This window comes from Chiloscyllium plagiosum, chromosome 1 (assembly GCF_004010195.1).
Source record: "Chiloscyllium plagiosum isolate BGI_BamShark_2017 chromosome 1, ASM401019v2, whole genome shotgun sequence".
Lineage (NCBI taxonomy): Eukaryota > Metazoa > Chordata > Chondrichthyes > Orectolobiformes > Hemiscylliidae > Chiloscyllium > Chiloscyllium plagiosum.
This window is the reverse complement of record NC_057710.1, coordinates 83,677,883-83,700,518: the sequence shown is the minus strand read 5'-3', so window position 1 is coordinate 83,700,518 and position 22,636 is coordinate 83,677,883. Positions and strand designations below refer to the sequence as shown.

The 22,636-nt window shown below is 39.7% G+C and overlaps 1 protein-coding gene across 2 annotated transcripts in view; it reads right to left on the bottom strand.

Annotated features, from left to right (window-relative positions):
- The window catches only part of LOC122549979 (zeta-sarcoglycan), a 972,906-nt gene that overhangs the window by 82,993 nt on the left and 867,277 nt on the right, over positions 1 to 22,636 (bottom strand). For both annotated transcript variants that reach the window (XM_043690307.1, XM_043690318.1), the window contains exon 5: positions 11,074 to 11,196. In XM_043690307.1, coding sequence (XP_043546242.1) covers positions 11,074 to 11,196 — 123 coding nt within the window. The remainder of the gene's footprint in view (positions 1 to 11,073; positions 11,197 to 22,636) is intronic.

The following is a 22,636-nucleotide window of genomic DNA, read 5'->3' as shown; positions in this document are numbered from 1 at the left end:
ATCTAATCCTCTGATTATCTTATATGTCTCAATTAAGTCACCTCTCAACCTTCTTCTCTCTAATGAAAGCAGCCTCAAGTCCCTCAGCCTTTCCTCATAAGACCTTCCCTCCATACCAGGCAACATCCTAGTAAATCTTCTCTGAACCCTTTCCAAAGCTTCCACATCCTGTAATGCGGTGACCAGAACTGTATGCAATACTCCAAGTTTGGCCGCAGAGTTTTGTACAGCTGCAGCATGACCTTGTGGCTCCAAAACCCAATCCCTCTCCCAATAAAAAGTAACACACTTTATTCATTCTTCATTACCCTAACAACCTGGGTGGTAACTTTCAGGGATCTATGGACACTGAGATTTCTCTGCTCATCCACACTATCAAGAACCTTACCATTAGCCCAGTACCCTTTATTCCTGTTGCTCCTTCAAAGTGAATCACCTCACACTTTCCACATTCGACTCCATTTGCCACCTCTCTGCCCAGCTCTGCAGCTTATCTATGTCCACCTGCAACCTGCAACATTCTTCAGCACTATCCACAACTCAACCGACCTTAGTGTCATCTGCAAATTTTCTAACCCATCCTTCTACGCTCTCATCCAGGTCATTTATAAAAATGACAAACAGCAGTGGCCCCAAAACAGATCCTTGTGGTACACTGCTAGTAACTGAACTCCAGGATGAACATTTCCCATTAACCACCACCCTCTGTCTTCTTTCAGCTAGCCAATTTCTGATCCAAACTGCTAAATCACCCTCAATTCCATGTCTCCGTATTTTCTGCAATAGCCTACTGTGGGGAACCTTATCAAACGCCTTACACCACATCAACTGCTTTACCCTCATCCATCTGTTTGCTCACCACCTTAAAGAACTCAATAAGGTTTGTGAGGCACAACTTACTCTTCACAAAACTGTTGATCATCCCGAATTAACTTATTCCTCTAGATGATTATAAATCTTATCTCTTGGAAGCTTTTCCAACACTTTATGCACAACCGAAGTAAGGCTCACTGGTCTATAATTATCAGGGTTGTCCCTACTGCCCTTCTTGAACAAGGGGTCAACATTTGCTATCCTCCAGTCTTCTGGCACTATTCCTGTAGACATGATGACATAAAGATCCAAGCCAAAGGTTCGGCCATCTCCTCCCTGGCTCCCCATATAATCCTGGAATCAATCCCATCCAGCCCAGGGGACCTATCTATTTTCACACTTTTCAGAATTGCTAACACCTCCTCCTTGCGAAGCTCAACCCCATCTAGTTTAGTCGCCTTGTATCTCAGTGTTCTCCTCAACATCGTTGTCTTTTTCCAGTGTGAATATTGACAAAAAATATTCATTTAGCGTTTCTCCTATCTCAACCCCATCTAGTTTAGTCGCCTTGTATCTCAGTGTTCTCCTCAACATCATTGTCTTTTCCAGTGTGAATATTGACGAAAAATATTCATTTAGCGTTTCTCCTATCTCCTCGAACTCCACGCACAACTTCCCACTACTATCTTTGTTTGGCCGTAATCTTTCTCTAGTCATTCTTTTACTCCTGATATATTTATAGAAAGCTTTAGGATTTTACTTGATCCTCTCCGCAAACGACATCTTATGTTCCCTCCTGGCTCTTCTTAGTTCTCTCTTTAGGTCTTTTCCGGCTAACTTGTAACACTCAACCACCCTAACTAAGCCTTCGCGTCTCATCCTTACATAGCCACCTTCTTCCTCTTGACAAGCTATTCAACTTCTTTAATAAACCATGACTCCCTCGCTCGACCACTTCCTCCCTGCCTGACAGGCAAATACTTATCAAAGACAGGGAGTTGCTGTTCCTTGAATAAGTTCAACATTTCAATTGCGTCCATCTCCTCCAGTTTCCTTCGCCATCCTATGCATCCTATGCATCCTAATTCTTACCTAATCACTGTCACCAGAGTGCTCACCTACCTTCAAATCCAGCACTTGGCCAGGTTGATTACCCAGTACCAAATCCAATGTGGCCTCACCCCTTGTAGGCCTGTCTACATACTGTGTCAGGAAACCCTCCTGCATCCATTGGACAAAAACTGACCCATCTAAAGTTTCCAGTCAATATTTGGAAAGTTAAAGTCCCCCATAACAACTACCCTGTTACTCTCATTCCTATTCAGAATTATCTTTGCTATCCTTTCCTCTACTTCTCTGGAACTATTTGGAGGCCTATAGAACAGGGTGACCTCTCCTTTGCTGTTTCTAACCTCAGCCCATACTACCTCAGTAGACGAGTCCTCAAACATCCTTTTTGCCACCGCAATACTGTCCTTGACTACCAATGCCACACCTCCCCCTCTTTTACCATCTTCTCTGTTCTTACTGAAACATCTAAATCCCGGAACATGCAACAACCATCCCTGTCCCTGCTCTATCCATGTCTCCAAAATGGCCACAACATTGAAGTCCCAGGCACCAACCCATGCTGCAAGTTCACCTACCTTTTTTCGGATGCTCCTGGCGTTGAAGTAGACTCACTTCAAACCACATTCCTGCTTGCTGGTGAATTCTTGCGACCTAGAAACCTCATTTCTGACCTCACTACTCTCAACCTCCTGGACACTGGAACTACAAATTAGGTTCCCATCCCCCTGCTAAATTAGTTTTTTTTAAATTATGCAACAGTTTTCTCCAACTGTGCTTTTGTGGAATTAACAGAATAGAAGAAAAACATTTCTATTTCTGGCAATGGAAGGATTCAATGTATACAATGTTTATACTCCACCTTTCATCGGTTTCAAAAACAATATTGGTGATGATGTATCCAGCCCAGTGAGATATCAGTTCTATCTTTTGAAAAGGCCTTACACTATGGATTTAACTTCTAAGGTGTAAAAACAAAGTCATGATCATTTCCTATCCCAAGTTCACCTGTAGTGAACCATTTCTTGTCCAGAACTACATGAAGATATGTCTTTATTTGACCTGGCAATGGTTTCAATGGTGAATTAAGGCTGTAGTGGTGAGTACAAAGGCCCAATTGCTTATGTTTGGGACCAATATTTAAATAGATTACAACAGCCATTATTTCTACTGCTGTTTTAGAGCTTTAGCTTGAGCTTAGATCGAGACAAATGTGAAATTTCTCAGAAGAGCCAGAGGCCTGGGCCCCTTGATATTCTGATGTTGACCTGCCCTCTTCAAGGTCACAAAGAAGAGTAGAGAGACTCCCTTCTTGGAAGGTAATGGCAGAGGCTACCCACCCAGAGTAAACAGGCCTGAATGGAGAGCTAACTGACAAAGTCTCCAGAAGGAATGTGGTGTACAAAAGTTTAATTCAATGTTGGACACTCTTTAATGACTTAATACATTCTGGCAAGATGCATGCTACAGCCAATGATTGGAACAGGCCTCCAGGGATATTCACTCTCTAGCAGACACAGTAGCTGAAGGCCACAGGATCCAGGAGACAGAGAAACATCATGACCCAATAACAGAGGCCAGGGCTCTAGGGAACCTGCTTTCCTCAGGTTGGGGGTGAGATCTGCCAGCTTGGATAAATGCAGCTTCTAACAAATAGATGTGGCTGATTTTGGCTGGCAGTGCCTTAGCAACATCTTTTTTGATCTTTCTGGACAAATGGAACAATAATGTGCATGGAACGGCTAAGGCAGTTGTACAATGAAAGAGGAGTGGCCAGTTCTCCCAGTTCAGTGTTTCTTCTATTTGGTTTGGTTTGGTTTGGTTCAGTTGGGTTTTAGCAAGCAGTCTGTTTAAAGCTGCTGGTTGCAGAAAGCTGCTGGGGACAAAGGTTCCCTGTTTTAACAGAGGCTTTCTGGCTGACTCTCTCTCTCTCTCTCTCTCTCTCCTTCATCTTATCATGGCTGATGAAGGCAGCTATAGAAACTGCTAGGGACATGTACTAAGAGTAGGTCAGGCAAGGTGAGGCCGGGATCTGCAATGGAGATGGTAACTAGAAGGCTAAAAATTGGGACCGTAGTTTAAGCGTGTGTGAGACAGCAAACAAGATGGTATGGGCAAATGTGCAATATTGCTCACATGCACAGTTATTTTAGTTATGGTAATGATTTCAAAATTCTTTTTTTTGTTGAAAACTCTCACCTTCCACTTGGAACTGGCTTTTAATTTTAGAGAGCACTGCTTGAACAATAATAATCAAAGAATAAAGAAAAACAAAATCCCAATGGTTTTCCTCCCTTTTCATGTTTGTCCAATAAGTTATACATTTTGAGAATAAAGTTTAAATTAGGTAAAGATAGAAAATTCATTTTTTTCTGTTCCGTTTAGATTCCTTTTTAAATGTTTCTGTTATACAAATGTCTGTGAAAAAAACATTCTTGGTTGTTGAATGTTTGCATTTTTATCAAAAAGAGTGTTTTGATGTGTGGAAAAAGTGGGGAGTCCAGTCAATTCAAAAAGGTCTGACCTATCTTCAAGGCCTTGAATTTGCTTTAATATCAGATACTGGAGCAAGGAATGGGAATAGGGGAAAACTGTTTAATAGTTGTTGAATTGTTGGCTGTCTGCCCAGTACTGATTCTTTCAGTTCTTTAAAATCCTTTAATGCAGGTGTAGAGTGAGTCTGTAACTTCTTGCTTTGAGAACAGTTTGATTTCTCGCTCAAATCTTTGGATCTAAGGAGCCCCTGAAAAATCAATGTAATGTAGTCTCCAGAAATCAAAAGGTGGTCCTCCAGAAAATCTCTGATAGAGCTCTCAAAAAGGAAAATAATTTGTTCCTCCATGAAACATTTTCACCATCCTTGTCTTCCCGATGCAGAGAGCATTTCTGCAGTAAGGAACCAGTACTTGAGGTCTGCCTTTATATTGATATAGGTGCAGCAGCCCTCAATAACAGATCCACAATGAGAAAAGTGACAATGTACCTCAGGCACAGGCTGAGTCACGTGAACAACCTTCCTTTTCCAAAGCCAAAACAAAACCACCATGGATAGTGCGGAGTCCCTCACCATGCCCTTCCGGTTTGGGTATGATGATGCTGCTCCTTTAACAAGGTTATGTTGTCCTTGTTTTTTTCAAGCGGGGTCATAAAGACAAAAGTTCTGATATGTCTGGAAATACCCACTTGAAAAGGCTTTTAAGCTTTTGTTTTAAACAGTTGTACAATGAAAGGGGAGTGGCCAGTTCTCCCAGTTCAGGGTTTTTGCTGTTTGGCTTGGTTTGGTTTGGTTTGGTTTGGTTTGGTTCAGTTGGGTTTTAGCAAGCAGTCTGTTTAAAGCTGCTGGTTGCAGAAAGCTGCTGGGGACAAAGGTTCCCTGTTTTAACAGAGGCTTTCTAGCTGACTCTCTCTCTCTCTCTCTCTCTCTCTCTCCCCCCCCTGCTAGGGAGGAAGGTTCCCTGATTTAACAGAGGCTTTCTGGCTGACTCTCTCTCTGACATCTCTCCTAGAAGAACCTATGTTTGATTTTACCTTTTTTGCCAAAGGGGTTTTGATGGGGATGTTGCAGGAAATTGGAACAGCATCATTAAGTTGTGATAGAGTTGATTGGGTTTTCAGACAGGTTAAGTTATTCTATATTCTGTTCTCTTTTGTTTGTGTTTCATTCAATTGTCTGTAAATAAATTCTGTTTTGTTTAAAACTGAGTGGTTGAGCCACTCCTGGAATATCTACTGTACACCTGCTCAAAACAACGAGAAAAGTTAGGATCTGGGCTAACTTCGTGAAATGTTTTGAGGTGGTCTGGCTTGGTCCATTACATGGGGCACCTCACTGTCTAGCATTTTCCCCTTTCATCTCCTACTCTTGCTTCACTGCATGGTGTCCCCCCAGGATCTCACCCTTTTCAAGGTGATCACCTCTCTGAGGGGCTCATTATAAAGGGACTTAAATGATGCCATCTATTCAGTTCAAGTACCGGAACTGTAATTTCACAGGCTTAATAACTTGTTTGGTATCCTCGTGAGTTCGCAGTTTTTGTTGCATCATCGTTTTGTCATTCTCTGCAGCTCTATTAGATGAATGAGTGACCATCTCTTCAAGGAATATTCGTCCACATTCTTTTCAGGACTTATAGTGAAGAGCATGGAATGACAGGGGATAACAAAGTCATTTCAGCAGTTATGGAAGTGAATACATGTATTTAGAACATTCTTCATGTGCTGTGTGAGCAAACACGGAGGGAGTGGAAGCTCTTCTGTGGATGGAATTCATAGTTGATCCTATTTTGAAAGTACAATCTCCTTGTCTACGTCCATAATCCCTTTCCACTGTTGTCTTGATACCTAAGGCTGTGGCCTTCCAAAGGTGAATGTTGCTCCTCATTGCTCCTGGATCTAAAAGCTGACAGTTACGTCCACACTGCCCATGACTACCTTCCTAGTATGCAAGTGGCCTCCCAATAACGTTTGATGGCCTTATCACCTCATCTTACAGCTGTACAGCACAGTAAACCAACAATCCCTGCTCAATCTCCATACCAACTTTGTGGACATTGACTGTGTGTCAATGGCCAATTTCTCTTCTGTGCTCTACTAGCTTTTTTGGGGCTTACATGGTTTTCTGAAGTGACCATGAATGGATCCTTGCTGTGCATCTGCCTCTGTTCACTTTTTAACTATGTTACTTCGGTTTGTAATAGATCAGCTTGGATCTCAGCACCGTCCTCTTCCTGTGCTGGTAAAACTCACCGTGCTAGGAATGACATTGGGTTAAGTGATGCTATGGCTGAAGTTGTGCTTTTTCATTGCCATCTTTGTTTTTATTCTTGGAATGTGGATGGTTCTGGCTGGGCCAGCATTTATTGCCTGTCCCTAGTTGTTCTTGAGAAGGTGGCAGTATGCTGAACCTCTGCAGTCCATGTGCTACAGGTAGACGCACAATCCCCTTAGGGAGGGAGCTGCAAGATTTTGACCCAACAACACTGGAGGAATGGCAATATATTTCCAAGTCAGGATGGTGACTGGCTGGCAGGGGAACCTACTTATGATACCCTTTTCCTTCTAGATGAAACTGGCCGTGGGTTTTGAAAGTGCGCTCGAGGAGATTTGGTGATTTAGTATGAATTGTGGCTATTGAGTGTTGAGTGTTGGAAGGAGTGGATGTCTCTGGATGAGGTAACAATAAAGTGGGCTGCCTTGTCTTGGATGGAATCAAGCTTTTTGCGTGTTGTTGGAGCTGCAGTTGCACTCATCCAGGCAAGTGGGCCATATTTCATCACACTGCTGATCTTACACATGTGGAAATCTGAATATTCAATCCAAGAATCTACTTCAATTAAAAATGCACCTATTAATCAAATAATCGGATGAACAATCATTTTACTTTATGGTAGCATATTTCCATTTCTGTTGACTGACAAACCTCCTTATGACAGCAAAGCTTTATGATATTAATCCCCAAGTTTCTCCTGGTGTACTCTGTACAGAGATACAATTCTGATTGTTGCACTCCTAAAATATCTTATGGAAATAAGATAATTGAATGCAAGATTTGTTTGGCATAGGCTTTAAATGCTTTTTATATACCTAGATCAAAGATCTTCTTTTTTTTGTGTGTCGTTGAGTTTTCACAATACAATTCAACTTGACACCTTTTGGTTATGTTATTGTCCTTTCAGTACATCTGCTGTCATATATATGAAGATTTGGAGCCATTTGGCCTCCTATCCTGCTCCATCATGCAATAAGACCATGGCTGATCTGATTGTGGCTACAAGCCTGCATTCCAACCCACCCTTTGACTCCCATGTTAGTTAAGATATGCACTTCTGCCATCCATGTAAGATCTACATAGAGTAAAAGCACAGTGATACAAAAATAAAATTATTGCTTTTGGTTAATTTGCAATTTAAAAAAACACACATAAGTTGGAAAGGTGGCAGCATTCAGACCCACTTAAAAACTCTTAAAGCTAGAATTTACTGGCAATTGCTCCAACTTAGAAATAACCGTGTAGTGTTGAAAAAACTTTTAAAAATCAAGTAACTCCTGCAATTTTGACAAGCTTGAACTTCAAAAGCAAATTTTTAATCACCTCTTCGGAAAGAAAACAACTCAGAATAAACTACAATGGAAAATCTCTCCATCCAGTACAAAGTTTCCAGAAAATTGCAGCGTTAATCAGGTTTAGGCATGGTCACAGTGGTCCAAGAGATTTGTTTGTTTTTACACTGCATCTTGCCACACCGTGAAGCTAGACTGTGAACAAGTTGATATGCAATGGAACTATGAATTACATTTTAGTTACCCTGCAGTTCGAACAGGGTAAAGCCAAGTACATCAATAGTTATTGGGAATTGAAGATATATTACATTCTCAGCAAGTAGGCCACTGTGAAATGTGCAAATTTGACACTTGTACCCTGAGACATGGGGAAAGTTGTTGATGATTTGTACTAATTAATGAAAAACCTTAAGTATGGTAATCTAAAAGAGGAGCTGATTTACAGCAGAATAGTTGTTGGAGTAATGAATAATGCATTTTCAGATCTATGCAGAAGCCTGGATCCTTGTGAACACAGTTCCATTAACTACACAAACTGAGATTAGGTGGCAGGAATGATCAGTTGTCATATGAGACAGAGAGAAAAAAAAGAGTCAAACAGAAAGAGTTAGAGAAAGAGAAAGAAAGAGAAAGAGAGAGAAAAAGGAGGGAGACAAAGGGAGGGAGAGTGACAGAGAGTGAGAGAGATAAAGACAGAGTTGAGAGAGACAAAGACAGAGTTGAGAAATGGAAAGAGAAAAACACAAATTCCAAACTGAACCAGTGAAGTTAAAGTCATCAACATTCAAAGCAGTAGAGGATTCACAAAATCTAATGTACATTTCTTAGGAGAAATTCTGGAAGTAAGTGTAAGAAATATGTGTGAATTATTACAGTGCAGATATCCTGAAAGGAGGGCGCAGGACACAACATAAATTAGATACTGAAGTAGCAGTTGCAATTCTTTCAGATGTTGAACCATATACAAGAGATTTTTTTTCAACCATTTTGCAAAAAGCTGCAAGAACAAGGGGAGTAGAGCTGAAGGTTCTGGGAGAAGTGGCAGATAATTAAAAGCACAGAGAGGATATAATGATTGAAGTACTGATCAAAATCTATGATCAGACTTGTTCACACTGAAGCAGAAAGGTGTTTGGAATTGACTCTATTTCTTCCATGCTGTGAGTTTAAAAAGTGTTAAAAGTTGTTTGGGAAACTTCAGAACAGAATTTCTAAAATTATCTACTGTCTATGACAGAGCACTAAAGACAAGCAGCGAGATTGATATGCTTACATGCAGTGAGAAAATGGTTCCATGTGCTTTATTTCCAAAGGTGAAGGAAGTGATCAGTGGTCAGCCAAGGAGTATTTCACCCTTTAATTTGATACTCACCATGTTTAAATCCAGAACAAATGGTTCAATAGCAATATATGTTGTCTCTCATAACCACGCTGTGAAAGGAGAAGTCCATCCTATGGTATTAGTGATGAGAATTGAGCATCATTAGGGAAGAGCTCAATATTATCTAAAATGGTCACAATTAGAACACATTTTGACAAATATCATTAGATGAGGAATCCAAGCTTCTCACAACTGAGATAATACTATTTAGAAGATTCTGTTTTAACAGGTTAGCCTTTGGAATAATATCAGCAAAAGAGACCATTCAAAGAATAATGTCAAATCTTGTAGAGGCTTACATAGAGTAGTGTGCCAGATACATGATGCATGGCAAAGCTTATGTGTTTCCTGAGAGAGGTTTCGCTCATATGAATATCTTTCCTACCACTTACTGTTTTTTTTCGCTGTGAGATCAACCAGGTACCTTTATAACTGTACTTTGTAATGTTGTTTAAAAAGGATTTAGGCAGAAGTCATGACACAGAGGTCAGACATCTGAAAATCAAGGTTTGTAAATGGAATGGTATAGCTTAACAAAATGTTGCATTTATACAGCAATAAAGCTTTCATGCCAAAGCCACACCGTACAGCTTCAGAATAGGATAAATATTACACATTACACATAGGTGCACACAGTTGCCTGTCAATAGAAAGCACAAGGAATAATATATTATTTTGAATACTCATTTAGCCTTGTATTTGAGAAGACACTGAGAAATACACCAGATGGCACTCTTAGAGCATTTCTACAAAGTGGAATTGGAATGTAGCAAGTAAGGCTTTCACAATGTTCTACTGAATGAGATAGGAAGAACTTTGCAATACACCTGGGGTGATGCATGATTACAGTATCGGAATCACACACAAAGAGCTATCTGAATAATCTATATCCTAAAATTGCTTTGCCTTCAACATAGAACTGTGTAAACACATAAAAGTGCAAGACAAAGAGATGTAGGGTTTTATAATTCAGACATATACTGTTTATATAATGGGAAAAATTTCTATTCTTTACTATTCTGAACAAAACCTGAAATTCCATTATACTTAGTTGCACACTTTCATTACAAATGTCAGAAAAGAAAGTTCCCTCAATAAATGGATTATAGTTTAAAATGACATTGGGTTTTGTGTCAAAAGATCAATTCAACCATATGATTCTCAAGATGTTACATTCTCAGATCCAGGATTTTGTGATAGTGGATTTCAACAGCTTAGCACAATTTTTTTTTCCCTTGGCCACGATACGCGTTCAGATTTGAGTATACAAAGAAGGGTACTACAAAAGTAGGTCAGGTACTGTTTCACTATAGAAGGTGGCATGAGATTGTACCATAATTTGGTATGTTGTTAGTAGCATTTAATGTAATCCTAACTGTATCTCTCATAATGATGACAACAGAGAGTCAATATAGACTTTTCTCTGATGTTTATTCCAGAAATATCTGATTACAGTTAAAGCAGGTGGCTCACTGCCTCATACAAAACCAAAGTAAAAACAAATCACTTATGAATAATATTATTAAAGGCATGACCAATTCTGCACCATATGATCTTTATCCTACTTATGGCCTTGAATACTTCTTATCAATTTTAGTGTTCTCGATCATTCTATCATTTTTGGCTCCACATTAGTGCAGAATGTTACATTGCATAGCTAAACAGTACAATTGTTCCATCTTTCATGTGCAATTCTATGAAAGATAAATAGATGAATTACAAAAGAGTGTTTAATGTTTAATGAGTGTTACCTGTCACGCGCAGTTTGTCAACGCCAATGGCAATTTCACTTTCATCTGCAGAAAACAGTAACTTCTTGCCATCCTGTGCTTTCACTTCAAACTTTCTGCACTGGGCCTCCACAGCATTAGAACCTGGAATTAGACAAGATAGAAAAGAACCCACATTTTATGGCAAGTACTTCATTAACTGATAACTACAAGAGAAAGTAAAATCACTTTAACTTTTGCTATAACACGCCTATTTTTTTGTGTTTCACTTGGAGTTAAAAATAACAGACATTTAAAATTAAGGTTATGATATCTCCTGAACCTCTAACTTGACTTGTTGTGCAATTTACCAGATGCATTAATTAATTTTACATAACATCATGCTCACAATTCTTCCCTAAATGTACAGTGACTTTCAAACAGCTTTAATATCATGTCATTAGAACTGAACAATAGACTGTCAGCCAAATAAGCATAAGAATAGGCCATATTTTCTCCATTAGGCTCAATCCAAAAGCTTCTTGCAACTACTGCTGTCTGCCTAAAACAGAATTAAAATTACCAAAGCTCCAGGAGTACCTTGAAGAGATTTTTTTATTTTTAAGGAAGGCTATTGCAAAATAATTAATAATCCTTGTCCTATCAGCCAACTCACTGTTCACAGAGGCTGATAATTGCTTTTCTCTCAGCTCCAAAGGCAGATAATTCTTAGTTCCTCATTTCTCAATCTCAGACATTGAAATTCAAGACAGCATAGCAGTTTACATTAACGTTTCTAATAAAGGACTATCAGAGGTACCAATTGTTCAGATGAGATGATAAACTGAGGGCTCCTCTGCTCTCGCAGATGGATATAAAAGATCATATGCCTCTATTATGAAAAAGAGCAGGCAAGTTTTTATCCAGTATCTTGACTAATAATTATAATTTATTCTCAACAGCATGAAAAAAAATCATATTGCTGAAGTGAGAGCCTGTGATTTGTCAGAGTACAAATTAGCTGTCGTGTTTCTGACATTATATCAGTCCCTACACTTCAAAAATACTTTGTTGGCTATGAAGCACTTCAGGATGTCTGGTACTGGTAAAAGGTGCTATATAAATGGAAGTCTTTTCTTGTACCGTTTCACACAGTTGCTTCATTTTCTATTTTACCATTTCCCTGACCAATTCTTTCCACTCAAATAATACCACCAAGGCCTTCATTCAGTTTGCAATTCGATTATGTATTTCCATTTATGTGCTGTCAAAATGTGAGTAAACTGGCAAACTTTCAATTATATACAAATTATGAATCCTATCCATAATATAATATGAATGATTCACTTTCCACACTTCCTTTGTAGAGTTTTATAACTTGCAACTGGATCAAGGTAATTCAAGGTACTCTGTAAGATCAATCCAGCAAAAACCAATTTTATAGGATTTATGTGGAAGCATTCCAACAGTTATCTGCTTATAAGCAGGTGAAATCAGCTTATCTTTTGGGATGTTAGCTTGAGACCGGTGGCAGGGATTACCACACACTGATGGTTCGACAAAAAATAAGTATATTCAGTTTGCAATGCCTATATCATGTCTTCAACTCATCGCACAGAACAACTATGCAATTTTAATTCAGGGAAGCACTATGCAAGAAAGAAGATAGATCTTTATTCTGAGCAGAATGCAGCTGTCTGACCTTGCTGTTTCATCTTTGCCAAAGAATGTTGCATCCAATTCAGATGGATTCAAATAATTCGTTGAAAACTCACTTTCGTATATACCAAACCGTGGAGAAGCACAATATTGGCTAATGAAACTTCCCTCAAGTTAAACTTTAATGAAGGCAATCTTCAAAAATCTTATCTCCAAAGTTTTTATTTGAAATAGATGATTAAACACTGATGGCAAGAATATTGTATTTAACAAAAATATCTTCAATTTTCCAACATCTAGAAAAAGATACAAGTAATGAAAATTCCAGATCAAATCTATAAACACTGAGTAAATTTTTAAAAAATATTGAAACATTCACTTTCAAACAATTCACAGAATTATTATGGAGACCATTCAGCCCAACATGGCTACATAGCATCATTATCTAGTAATCTCCTGCTTTGTCCCCATAGTCTTGGGCAATATACCTATCCAAATAATCATCCAATGCTCTCTTGCATGCCTCAAGCGAATCTGCCTCGACCACACTTCCAGGCAATGCAATCCAGACCCTAGTTACTCACTGAGTGAAAATTATTTCTTGTCACACATCACCCGTACTTCTTTCGCACATCACTTTAAAGTTGTGCCCTCTTGTACTTGTTTCTTTGTGGTTGTTGACATGTTTGCTGAGCTGGTAAGTTTGTTTGCAGATGTTTCATCACCATACTAGGTAGCATCATCTGTGCGCCTCCAGTGAAGTGTTAGTGTTCTGTCCTGCTTGCTATTTATCTGTCCCAGTTTGCTGAGGCAGGTAGTGTCATTTCTGGTTTTGCTTCTCAGTGGTTTGCATATGGAGTCTAACTCTACATGTTTGTTAATGAAGTTTTGGGTTGAGTGCCAGGTCTCCAGGAATTCCCGTGCATGTCTTTGTTATATCTAGGATGGATATAAGGCAGGGTGACCTGTGTATCCAGACCAGTATATTGTCAACAGACCACAACAAGAAGATACAACACGTCTGGTTACACTGGTCATCCTGCCATGTCATTTATTTGTAGTTTAACTATAGTGTTTAAATAATTTGTGTTTTTCTTAATGTCGAGTAGTTGACCAGTCACATCGCGTATGGAACACAGCACTTCACATCTACCTTTACAACAATAAAAAGTTAGGGTTGCGGCTACCTTGTTAAAATATTTTGAGAGGGTCTGACCTGGTCCATAACATGCCATATTGTCTTCTGGTTCCAGAAGTGGTTCCACGCATGGGCATTGGAGGACTGTGCAGTTAGTAAGAAAATTAGAGGAAGAACTGGGGAAGACATGGGGGGGAAGGGGGGGACAGGGGTGCTGCCCAACATTCAGCTCTTCACCTCATGCATAGACAGCATTGTGTTTCTGACCACTCTAAGTGGCTGACTGACACGGTTTAATGTCCTGGACAGGTATTCGAGGGTACTTTGACTTACAGTGCCAGCATCCCTGAGTGAAGGCTATTCTCTTTAACTTGACTGAAGCTTCCTGGCAACTATGACATGGCAATACAGAAGGAATATGACCCTAGTATCTCTGACTAAGGGAGCAATGTATAAAAAGGTACGGCAGAAGGAAGGTAAATCAGGGATGCTGTGAGAATTCAGGTAGACTCAAAGCAAGTGAGTACTATGACAGTGAGTAAAGAGCATGGAGACGCAGCCTGAGCCAGTCCATGGTCTGTGTGCATGTACCTGAGTGCACAGTATCCTTGATATGGCATTACAGTGATAGTTGCTGATGCAGCCTTATGTGCGACATCAAAATGCAGAAGCATTCTGGAATTGGATTGGAGATTGACATGAGAGGTTTTAGATACTGGCACATATCAGGACTTTTGCCACCGCATCTCCTCCACTTCCCGCTCCTCCGCCCTTGAGCCCCGCCCCTCCAATCGCCACCAGGACAGAACCCCACTGGTCCTCACCTACCACCCCACCAACCTCCATATACATCGTATCATCCATCGTCATTTCAACCTCCAAATGGACCCCACCACAAGGGATATATTTCCCTCCCCACCCTTTTCCACTTTCCGCAAAGACCGTTCCCTCTGTGACTACCTGGTCAGGTCCACGCCCCCCAACAAACCACCCTCCTGTCCTGGCATCCTCCCCTGCCACAACAGGAATTGCAAAACCTGTGCCCACACCTCCTCCCTCACCATCATCCAAGGCCCCAAAGAAGCCTTCCACACATCAAAATTTTACCTGCACATCTACCAATATCATTTATTGTACCCATTGCTCCCGATGCAGTCTCTTCTACACTGGGGAGACTGGATGCTCCCTCGCGCTTCAGGGAACATCTCTGGGACACCCGCACCAAGCAACCCCACCGCCCCGTGGCCCAACTTATCAACTCCCCCTCCCACTCTGCTGAGGACATGCAGGTCCTGGGCCTCCTCCACCACCGCTCCCTCACCACCCGTGCCTGGAGGAAGAACGCCTTATCTTCGCATTTCCAACGCCCCTCCCCCAAGTCCCTCCTCCCTACCTTTTATCTCAGCCTGCTTGGCACACTTTCCTCATTCCTGAAGAAGGGCTCATGCCCAAAACGTCGATTCTCCTGCCCCTTGGATGCTGCCTGACCTGCTGTGCTTTTCTAGCAACATTTTCAGCACAGATCTTGTCACTCAGGAGCCTATATGATTGTGGTCCATTTACTCGGAGAATTGGTAGTACAATGACTATGCACAGTATAATTCTGTTTTCAGTCCAGTTGGTAAAGAGCTGAATGAAACCAGGTTTGAATTATTTAAACACAGTCACTCAAGATAACAACCACAGCACAAAATTGACCACAACACTCACACACATTTACATACATTCTAGTACTTCTGTTTAATTCACTCTAAATTCACAATATTGTGAAACAAATTAGCTACATAAATACGAAAGTTAAAGAAGTTAAATAGCTCAGTCTAGCAATGAAGAATATTAATAAACTTTGTTCATAAGTACTACAATTCTCACAACCTTATCAGTAATTACCCAAGAATATGCTGATTGATTGTGTATGTATAGAAAGAAAACACTGCTATTCTTACCTGAGAATAGTTAAGTATCTTATGAGAAACCAATTCACCAACAATAATGAAATAGCAAACTTATTGAACAAAGACATAATAAAGAGCTGCATTTTGAAAAATGTTTTAAAAAAACTAACTACAGTAAACAACTATCCCCAAGAAGCACTAGTTTATTTGCAAAGATCAAATCATGTTATTATTTTGTGAATCATCCAAAAATGATTCGATAAATTGATAGACATGGTTGTATAAGTCCTGACCAGAATGGATGACAGTCATCAGCAATGCTTTGCACAGCAATCCCAAGATGCTCACATGGTCTGTGCACAAATCAGCTTCTTAAGTTAGCATATATGGGTGACTGCACAAAAAGTAAAGATGAAGGACATTGGGCATTTAAATAATTCATCTGCACATTGTAAAATAAAATCGAAGCAATATTGGTCACCTGAACCAGAAAATATAGCATTATCCTTGAGGATTTTACATAACCCAAGGAAAACACTGTAATATTTCCTATCTTTTAATTCACATTTATTTCAATAAAACTGTTATTTTTTGTTATATACAGGAATAATTACAAAACGTGATAGATTATGTTTTAGAACCAAAGTGCAGAACTGAGCTTCTAATGTTCCCATATTCACAAAGCACTCAGTAGAGCAAATAGAAGTGACAGGGAAAGGGTATAGCAGCAGATATGGAGGCAGGATGTTGAGGTTTCCAAGTAATTTGCAAATGTTATCATGATTTTGCTTGATGCCACCACTGGATTTCTAAACATACACCTTAAAGCCTTTTTGTAAATATGTCCCCTCTTTAAAATGTAACTATTTCCTTTGTATGTTTCTCTACATCTTTTTCTTTCTTAAATGCATCACCATATTTCTCTGCATTAAATTTCATCTATGCTGTCGCATATCTATTTCACCACTCTGTATCTTTTTCATGTTTGCTACTATCCTCCTTTAGGTTTTCTACATTTTTTGTATGTTTCACAAAGTAATATTTCTAAAAGAGTTAGTGCAGGAGAGTGCTTTGAACTGTGTTCTATTTGATAATGTTATAAGGAATTGGGTGAGAAAAGACAAAATGGCTCTAATTCTAAAATGACACAGGCCTATGATAGAGATATTATCATAATTTTAGTAACAACATCCTCATCCCAATGCAACTTTTACCTAGTTGTTATCACAGAGTAAACTACAAGTCAAGAACCTCATCTTGTTGGACTGCCTCATGGTTTTCCTCTACCACGCTGGAGAAAACAGTTTTTATAGACGTCAACCTAAAAGGAAGATGACGTCAGTAAATCTCCCTCAAATCATGTTGACGTAAGGAGAGAAGATGTGTTGGGTAGGCTAAAGGATATTAAGGTGGACAAATCCCCAGGACTGGATGGGATCTATGCCAGGTTGCTAAGGGAGACGAGATAGCAGATAGCTGGGGGCCTGACAGATATCTTTGTAGCATCCTTAAACACAGGTGAAGTGCCGGAGGACTGGAGGGTTGCTCATGTTGTTCCCCTGTACAAGAAGAGTAGTAGGGATATTCCAGACCAGTGAGCCTGATGTCAGTGATGGGAAAGTTACTGGAGAAGGGATAGAATCTATTTATATTTGGAAAAGAATGGGCTTAGCAGTGAAAGGCAACATGGTTTTGTGCGGGGGAGATCATGCCTTACCAACTTAATAGAGTTTTTTGAGGAAGTGACCAAGTTGATGGAAGAAGGAAGGGCTGTAGATGTCATATACATGGACTTTAATAAAGCGTTTGATGAGGTTCCCCATGGTAAACTAATGGAGAAAATGAAGTCACATGTGTGTAGTGTGTTCTCGCGAGGTGGATAAAGAATTAGTTCAGCAACAGGAGACAGAGAGTAGTAGTTGAAGGGAGTTTCTTGAAATGGAGAAAGGTGACCAGTGGTGTTCCACAGGGATCAGTTCTGGGGCCAATGTTGTTTGAGATATACATAGTGATCTGGAAGAGGGCATTGGTGGTCTAGTCAGTAAGTTTGCCGGTGACATGAAGATTGATAGATAGCATAGGAGCATAGGAGACTGTCAAAGAATACAGGAGAATATAGAAAGGCTGGAGAATTGGGCTAGAAGTGACAGATGAAGTTCAAGCCGGGCAAAAGCGAGGTGATGCATTTTTGGAGGTCTAATTCTAGACCAAACTATACTCTAAACGGAAGAGCCTTGGGAAAAGTTGATGAGCAGAGAGTTCAGAGTCCCATATCTGGGAGTTCAGGTCCATTGTACCTTGTAGATGGCTGCACAGGTGGATAGATTGGTCAAGAGGCATATGGTATGCTTGCTTCCATCGGACGGGGTATTGAGTATAAGAGCTGGCAGGTCATGTTAAAGCTGTACAAGACTTTGGTTTGGCCGCATTTAGAATACTGTTTAGAGTTCTGGTCACCACATTACCAAAAGGATGTGGACACTTTGGAGAGGGTGCAGAGAAGGTTTACGAGGATGTCGCCTGGTATGGAAGGTGCTAGCTATGAAGAGAGATTAAGCAGGCTAAGATTGTTTTCATTAGAAAAATGGAGTTTGGGGGGGATCTGACTGATGTCTACAAAATCATGAAGGGTATAGACAGGATGGGTAAAGATAAGACTTTTTCCCAGGGTGAGGGATTCGATAACAAGAGATCACGCGTTCAAGGTGAGAGGTGAAAAGTTTAAGGGGGATACACGCGGCAAGTACTTTACACAGAGGGTGGTAGGTGCCTGGAATGCATTGCCAGCAGAGGTAGTAGAGGCAGGCACGTTAGATTCATCTGGACAAATGCATGAGTAGGTATGGAGCAGAGGGATGCAAATCCTTAGGAATTGGGCAATAGGTTTAGACAGTGGATTTGGATCGGCACAGGCTTGGAGGGCTGAAGGGCCTGTTCCTGGGCTATAAATTTTCTTTCTCTTTGTTCTTTGTTATGTTATTGCAGAGATTATAGACTAGACATTCAGAGTACCTTTCAGACAGTAACATACCATCACAATGTGTGATATTCCGGTGTAAAGGTACCTACACCGCCATTAGTCAGACTCTCAGTGCAATGGTGCCAGCGTCATATGTTCAGTCAGTCAGAAATATGAATGCAATATGCATAACGTTAACACACATAGGGCAATAACTATACATAAATCTGAGATATTGACTCAGATACGCTGATCAGGGTCAGAATGTTACATCAGATCCTGATTGAATGGAAAGTTACCCAGCTACCTTTAGTATCTTCTTCACTGAAGATATCTACATCCGGGCATACTTTTACAAACCTGTCCAAGAAGCTAGCAGTAGAGAGAATTGCAAAGGAAAACATATTCTCTTTTGCAGCAATCATTGTGTATGATTCTCATAGATCCCTACAGTATAGAAACAGACCCTTTGACCCACTATGTCTGTGCCAATTAACAAACACAAACAATTCTAATCCCATTCACCTGCACTTGGTCCATAACCTACTATCCCTGGCATTTTAAGTGCTCATCCAGGTGCTTCTTAAATTTGGTGAGAGTACCTGCCTCCACATCTTGTCAAACAGTACATTCCATATTTCTTTCATGCTCTGGATCAAAAATCACTCTTTCTCAGATCCTCTCAAAATCACTTGCTCCTTTCCTTAAGTATCTACCCACTGGTCTTTTAGGCATCTGGCATGGGAAAGCGATTCACAGGATCCACTTTATCAATGCCTCTCATAATGTTGTATACTTCAATCAGATTCCCCCACAACCTCCTCTGCTCCAAGGAAAACAAACCAGTCTATCCAGTCTCTCCTCATAACTGAGACTTTTCAAGCCAGGCAACATCGTGGTGAATCTGTGATTAAAAGTCCAGCAACACAACCGTAAAGTGTTTCCAGTCTATCTGTGCCAGATCCTTTATCAGCTCATTGTATTTCAATACCTTCTTGTTGAATACCTTTGTTTAATTTTCCATATTTTTTTTCACAATTACACCAAATATTCCAATAAATTTGCTGAACTATTTAACATTCAATTGTGCCTTAAATTCATTTAAAATAGAACTTGATTGGAAAGACTCTGTGACTCTTTCCTGCACACATGAACTTATGGCAATAAATGTGAACTGGATGGTGCAATAGGTCAGAATACCTCAGGAACTGTTTTTTTAATTGAAGCACATGTTGTTAGGTAAAGCATCACCTCTTCACCAGCCATTGTGCGGTGAGTGGGCAATCTTCATTCAGTTTCTAGTCGCACAAGTCCACAACACTTCACTGTCCACAATTTCACATTAATTGACATTTTTGCTTAAAGCAATCAAAGGCAATGCTTCCTTTAAAATTTCCTTGTTGTATACAGTCTTTTAAAAATGCAGAGTCCCTTTTTTGGTTGACTATGAATGTAAGGTATTCAACTCAATAAAAGTTGCAAAGAAGCATCCAGATTTCCAGGTGGCGTGGGAGTCCCGATGAAGGAGCCCAGGAGAGAAGACACCATCACAAAGAGGGATAGAACATCCCCACTGGGTTCGGATGCCGATTATGAAAAGAGAGCCATCTAGAATAATAGTGTCACTTCCCGTCCCACCTGGGCAGAGTGACTGGGGAGTTTGCTGGGTACAAATTGGCTATTGTGTTTCCTGCAATAGTGGTTACACTCCAAAAGTCTTTTATTGGCTGTAAGACATTAAGACATCCACTGGTCACAAAAGATATGATATGAATGCTATTTGCATGTTTCTTTGTAATTGCAGAGCATCCAAAGGAGATTGTTTCGAGGCTACAATTCTGTCTCACCCAACCTTGGCATTATAAACTTGGGGATTACTGTTTCATTTAACTTTGTCTCCTATTTGCTTCAACCAGCTGTCTTGGTTGTGTTCGCTTTATAATTCAACATTCACTGTAAATGAAATCAAGCGCCATAAACTAGAGACATTTTTGATCTTTATTAAATAGCAAAATGAAATGGTTTCCAGCTTGCGAGCCATCTCTTTATTGCATCTTTGTGTAAAATCTAATTAATAATTCATTTTTGTTCAGCTTCTCTTAAGTGATTTCTCACAGGAAATCCATAAGTAATAGCTCACCGAGATAACTGTTTTATTAGAAGCAATTCTGTTCACAGTAGTGGAATGAAAATGTTAATCAGCATTTACCGAAAATTGTGAATGAAGTGCAGTTTAATAATAGCTTACAATCTGCGACAATGGAATGGAGGAGGCATTATCAAGTGATGATTTGTTGTAGCTGTGTCCTATCAGAGCAGCATCAATTGCAGTCTTCCAAAACACGTAAACTTTCAAATAAAGCAAGGCAGCCAGTATTGAATTAAAAACTTGGCTCAATGCAATTATTGCCAATATTAAATATAAAAGACTCATTACAATCTGTATAAGTGTTTAATCTGTTCAGACTATGGTACATTAAAATGATTGCCAAAAAGTAAGAATTGAGCAGTTATTTTTCATTTACAAATCTCAAACTGTAGACCAAGGTCTTGTTGATCATGAAACCAGCTGTGCAATATTATTAATTCAATGCTTTCGTTCTTTAAATAGAATTACTTTGATACCTCATTCTCAGAATAACCACCTGCATCTGCAGAGATAAGAAAGATAATTAATGCTACCATCATGAAATGGAAAAGATTCCCTTTAATCCGAACAAGCTGTCCAACTTTAAACAAGTCATGTGATGAGAGTGCTGTTTGGAATATAGTCTTCTTTTTTTAAAGAATATCAGTATAACAATAATCAAATATATGCTTATAATTCATTATACTCTTAATAATTTCTGAATAGCCTTTAATTTTGATTTTACAAATGGGAACAACAAAAACATGTCCATCATTGCTAAGTCCAGAAATGCATCTTTATTATTTGACTACTGCATTCAAGGTACCCTGATGTTTAAAGCACATAATGCTTTTTAGAAAAAGTTCCATTTGACAATTAGATTCTGAGCAGGGATTTTCACCTCATTTGAGGTTACGGTTGCTGCTTGTGTCTTTGCGAAAGACACACCAGAACCAATATAAAGTAAAAGAGTGTGATGCTGGAAAAGCACAGCTAGTCAGGCAGCATCCAAAGGGCAGGAAAGTCAACGTTTCCAGCATATGCCTGACTGGCTGTGCCTTTCCAGCACCACACTCTTCGACTCTGATCTCCAGCATCCGCAGTCCTCACTTTCTCCAACATAAAGTAAATCCAGGGATAGTGAAGTGAAGAGCTAACAGTGGTGTGCATATAGCAATTGAGATATTGTGGAACCAGATATTATGTTATTTGTCTTGGATTCACTAAATCTTTTTCAACATTATCTTCTTTTTAACATATTTGTATCTTGGTCATTGCTTGGGCTTAATTGACAGAGGCTGCAGACAGTACGCTACTCTGTGTAGGGGATAACTCCTATTATAGATAGCGAACTGAATTTCAAGGTGGGGATTTTTCAGGCATCCTTGGAAACAGGTGTTGGCTTCACCTGTTTGACATCCCAAAACAGGTGCAGCAATTTCCAATGTCAACTCCATAGTCAGTGGACCTGAGAAGACCTTCTTCAAAAGAATGAACATGATCACATCATTTAAAATTACACACTGAGATATGACCTGTGTAAAATTGCACTTATTGAAAAAAACTTTTTTGACGCAGAACAACGTTAACATTACTTTAACAAGAAAGTAGCAAAATTAGAAATGAAAATAGCACAATTTGCAATGGAAGAATGAAAGTAATGGTGGCCTTTTCACGTGCCAACCTGTTTTGTCTCCAACCTCACTGATCGAGCATTTTGACAGTAAGAAAGTCAAATGATAGGAAATTGCAAGGTGCAACATATAATGATTTCCTGACTGAAACAGGCTGCATAATTGCCTGTAGCAAGAGGCTGCAACATTTGT